Raw genomic sequence first — 4,195 nt, 5'->3', positions numbered from 1 at the left:
ATCCAACTGTGTTTCACTGGTTCATAAAACTTCACCTCCACATCATTACAAAAACACAGACATGAAACACGTCATTATCACTAATGTCCACCCAGATTAAACCTCTGGAAATCCACTGATAGCGGCCTGTACGTACCAGGAAATAGCTGACTCAGTTAATTATTAATGATTTTCCAAACTGCCCACAAACCTGCTCCCTATCACCAGCCCATCTTCACTCACACTTGTTTGCCTTTCGGACTGATTCCTCAGTTAACCCCTTTTTTGTCTGACACAGGAAGTAAACTACTGTTGACAGACCTTGATGATGTTTGTTTGTTCAACTGGACTGTGTTTGCTTTAGGGAGAAATTCACAGCACAAGGACGTGTCTGGAGCAATGTCCACAGAGACTCTGAGGGCTGTTTCACAGTTAAATATATTGTCTCCTGAATATGACAGAGTTAGAAATCTCTGATGTGAAATGAACAGAAACGTGATTTTTAGCAGATCATTTTATTTTCATGTAGGATCCAATCGATCCGAGTGAAAAGCTGTTTGATTAACAGATGTTCAGGGTCAGAAAATATCTGATTGTGCTTGTTGAACTAAGCAGCTGCTTTGAAAAATGCGTGCACGTCCCTGACATCCATCTACACGCCTCTTTTTTCTCTGCTACATAAAGATCACGCAGGTTTGCAGAAGACAGAGTTGGACTGTGTGAACGTCCAGTGTGAGAATGAAGATCTCTGTGTGTTTCCTGCCGTTGCTGCTGCTCTGCTCCGTCTCCACGGGTGAGCATGACACGGACGCACAGGACGTCCACACTGTGCTGAGAGAGATGACCGCCTCATTGGCTCAACTGAAGGTGGAGATGACGTCCGTACAGAAAGAGAATCAAGGTGGAGTATCGTGTCAGGTAGTGATGTAGCGGCACCAGGAAAACTTCACTAGGAGCCACTGTTACAAAAATATCTCATGGCGTAATAGACCTACTGTTATCAAACCATTGATGATGATATGAAACGAATTGCTGATTTTGCAATCAGAGCTTTTACTGAGCTGACACTTCACTGAGCCAAAGTCTAAACAAAGGTTTTAGGTTTACTTGATTAATACAAAATGTAAAGTTCCTTATAAATGTATGCACATATATATCCCTATCTAGAAGACCTCGACATGCATAGCCCCCACCCACCACCATCACAAATCTTCCCCCACCTGCCAAACCCCACTTTACCCCCACGGTTATCTGTGCTCTTTTGTCAGCATATGCAGCAAGGCTCAAAGACCTGGAGAGGCAGGAGACTGTGGTGGAGAGGCACGAGGCTGAGATCGACAAACTGAAGCAAAATCTGGAAGGTATGTCAGCATCATTGTTAGTCTTATCTTTTAGTTAGAAAATAACTTAGAAGTCATTGTTTCATAATAATAAAGCTATTATCTGGTGCTGAGAACGTCCAAAGTCCCACAATCCCACCCCTGGTTCTGACCCTGAGTGACCTCCTAGCTTGAAAAGATGTGCTGGCGTTGCGGATTCACTCGACACTTTCTGGTTTCTGGTCGAGTTTTACACGTCCGTTTTTTCTACAACTAGCCGAGCAAGTGGTTAGTAGAGGAAAGAAGTGATGTAGCTGCTACAGCGAGTGGTGAGCGCCCTCTGTTGGCCAGAACAAACACAACGCCCCGTCTGAACGTCTGCCCCTCTGCTGCCCGGTCCAAGCCAGGCCGCCTTGTTTAACTGTCAAGCAATGCTTTCACTGAAAATAAATGTTCCTGCCGTCACACCACTGTATTTGATTTTTGGAGAAGGTGAGACTCAAAATAAGCAATTTAGAAGATAGTAACACCAAAGACAGTTTAAGATAATGACACATCTCTCTCTCAGCCCAACAGGTGGCTTTCTCAGTCTCTCTGGTGGCTGAAGGTGACGCGACGATCGGACCCTTCGACAAACACACAACTCTGATCTTCAAACACGTCATGACCAACATTGGAAGTGGCTACGATCCAAACACAGGTACTGACCTCTGAAACATTAACAGTAAATGTTCCTTTCCTGCTTTGTTCACGTCACTGTGATTGACAGATGTGGCAACAGTTGACTGACAGAAACACATGTCCCACAGGTGTGTTCACTGCACCGGTGAGAGGAGCTTACCACTTTCAGTGGTACATAGGTGCGCATGGATCCAATACAGCTGCCGTGTTGGTCAAGAACACAAACCACATTTTTGCAGCACATGAGCAGCAGGGATCCGGTTTCGGGAGTTCTTCTCAAGGCGCTGATCTTCTTCTGGAGGCTGGAGATGTCGTGTTTGTGCGTTTGTGGGTGAACAGTAAGACATATGACAATACCAATCGCCATACCACCTTCAGTGGTCACCTGCTTTTCACCATGTGAGAGGGAAACACTCCCTCCTTTTCTTCACTATATGGAAATGAAGATGTTTTTCATCCGGCTCTGCTCGATGACGGACAACAGTGTTTCTACTGCATCCTTCCTCCTCTTCTCAAAGTTTGAGGAGATTCATTGTTCTCATTCTGTCGTTTGAATTAAAGCACAAACATATTATTGCAATATTATCTGTTGGTTGTTTATTTATTATTTTTGTTTCAAATTTAAATTACATTATAAACAAATTCAATTGCGCTGTCACAGTCATGGGAGTAAGAAACAGAAGGTTGGAAAGATGCAGTGAGAGGACTGGACCTTTTTGTGCTGCTCCGACATCTGTCAGCTGTTTCATGAGGCAAGATCAGCAGTTAAACCAGGTTTACTTCTGTTAGTCGGGCTCATTCATTTTCATAAAGTTGGTTTAAATAAGTCTGAGCTGATCCTGGACAGTTCCTCTGAAGGTGACGGTTACCAACTGTTAGATGCCCCTTCAGCCCTGAGGTCAGTGGTAATTAAATCCTTTAATTAAATCCATATAAACCTGAATTTGAACCAATGACATGTTTGAAAAGTGCGTTACTAAAATATGATGAATTTTTCATGTGGTTTATACCTGTGATTGATGTCGATGGTGTTTTTCATGCAGCACCACCACTATCGAGTCCCAAATAAAGCCCCATTCAGACAGGATGAGCCTGATAATATCTTCAGACGTTTAACTTATTGTTCTGGGTGATAGTTTAACCACAGGAGATGGTCTACGATACGCTGTACTGACCCAACCCTCCTCAGAGCGGCACTACAGAGCTGAAGGGAAGTCGAAGATACTTAACTGCGTCCCGGTTCAGGGGACCAGGGGCACGAAGGTGTGGCCCTCCGTCGCAGATTGAGAAGGCCAAGCCGACATGAGATGTTCTGGTCTACAAACGATTCTCGCTGTGAATCACCAGCTGCGCCGAACTTACTGTTGCGTCGCAGAGCGCGAGAGTCTACCCCCACCTGAAGATGCTTATTACACTTTTATCCATGTTGACAGTGAACGCCAGATGCAAACCGTCGCCCATCAGGCCACAGGCTGCAACAGTTATCCACTGCATCACTTCCTCTTTAAAAGCAAAAACACAAGAATGTTTGCTTTTAGCAGCAACGCTTCGTTTTTATTCTGAAAAGTTCTGACAGGAAGTTCCAAAGGTTCTGTTGCTTGCTTGACAGACCTGATGTGTGATATTAAAAAAATAACACAATTCAGTAAATCAGTCAAACGAATGTGTGACTGGGCCACAGAACCTCACATGAGCAGTAACAAAGTAAATTCCAGTTGCATTTTTATCAATCAATTTCTTAAATGATCCTTTGCTCATGGTCCTGCCAGCGATCTAATGCATTAGGAAACAACTGGCCCGAGGCCGAACTTACTCGCTGACCCCTGCTTTGGACTGTGTTTTGCAGTTACCGGATTTGTTTGCCTTTCGGACTGATTCCTCAGTTAACCCCTTTTTTGTCTGACGCAGGAAGTAAACTACTGTTGACAGACCTTGATGATGTTTGTTTGTTGAACTGGACTGTGTTTGCTTTAGGGTTCATGCCTGTCTCCAGACGTTACATATCCAGTCCGTCAAACCTGACTCAGAAGAGAACAGCAGAACCTACCTGCAGCCGACATTACAACAGCCCATTGGACAAAATACAGCGTCTCACTCCTGATGGCTTTCATTCCTTGTTTGGTTCCAAAATAAAACTATAGTTTATGTTGGTGTCGATCGATCAGACACAATCAATGACGGCCTGAAAAGCAGCTCGGCACAGGGACGTGTCTGGA

General features: G+C 44.3%; 1 protein-coding gene across 1 annotated transcript; it reads left to right on the top strand.

Moving 5' to 3' along the window:
* Positions 1–667: 667 nt before the first annotated feature.
* Positions 668–2,559, top strand: LOC111653397 (complement C1q-like protein 2). Its single transcript, XM_023404001.2, has 4 exons — positions 668–880; positions 1,248–1,340; positions 1,867–1,998; positions 2,108–2,559. The coding sequence occupies exons 1-4, from the start codon at positions 718–720 to the stop codon at positions 2,380–2,382; spliced, it is 663 nt and encodes a 220-aa protein (XP_023259769.1). The 5' UTR covers positions 668–717; the 3' UTR covers positions 2,383–2,559.
* Positions 2,560–4,195: the final 1,636 nt, after the last annotated feature.

Source organism: Seriola lalandi, unplaced genomic scaffold (genome assembly GCF_002814215.2).
Source record: "Seriola lalandi dorsalis isolate HSWRI2012SDOR001 ecotype SW California unplaced genomic scaffold, Sedor1 jcf7180002054192, whole genome shotgun sequence".
Classification (NCBI taxonomy): domain Eukaryota; kingdom Metazoa; phylum Chordata; class Actinopteri; order Carangiformes; family Carangidae; genus Seriola; species Seriola lalandi.
Note: the sequence above shows the minus strand (reverse complement) of the source record. Positions and strands in the feature narration are given on the sequence as shown.

What these genes read in the sequence shown, in the direction of transcription:
- LOC111653397 (XM_023404001.2), top strand. Translation starts at nt 718, where the DNA reads ATGAAGATCTCTGTGTGTTTCCTGCCGTTGCTGCTGCTCTGCTCCGTC. An exon ending in CGTACAGAAAGAGAATCAAG is followed by an intron (nt 881 to 1,247) that starts GTGGAGTATCGT and finishes CTCTTTTGTCAG; the next exon opens with CATATGCAGCAAGGCTCAAA. An exon ending in TGGCTACGATCCAAACACAG is followed by an intron (nt 1,999 to 2,107) that starts GTACTGACCTCT and finishes CATGTCCCACAG; the next exon opens with GTGTGTTCACTGCACCGGTG.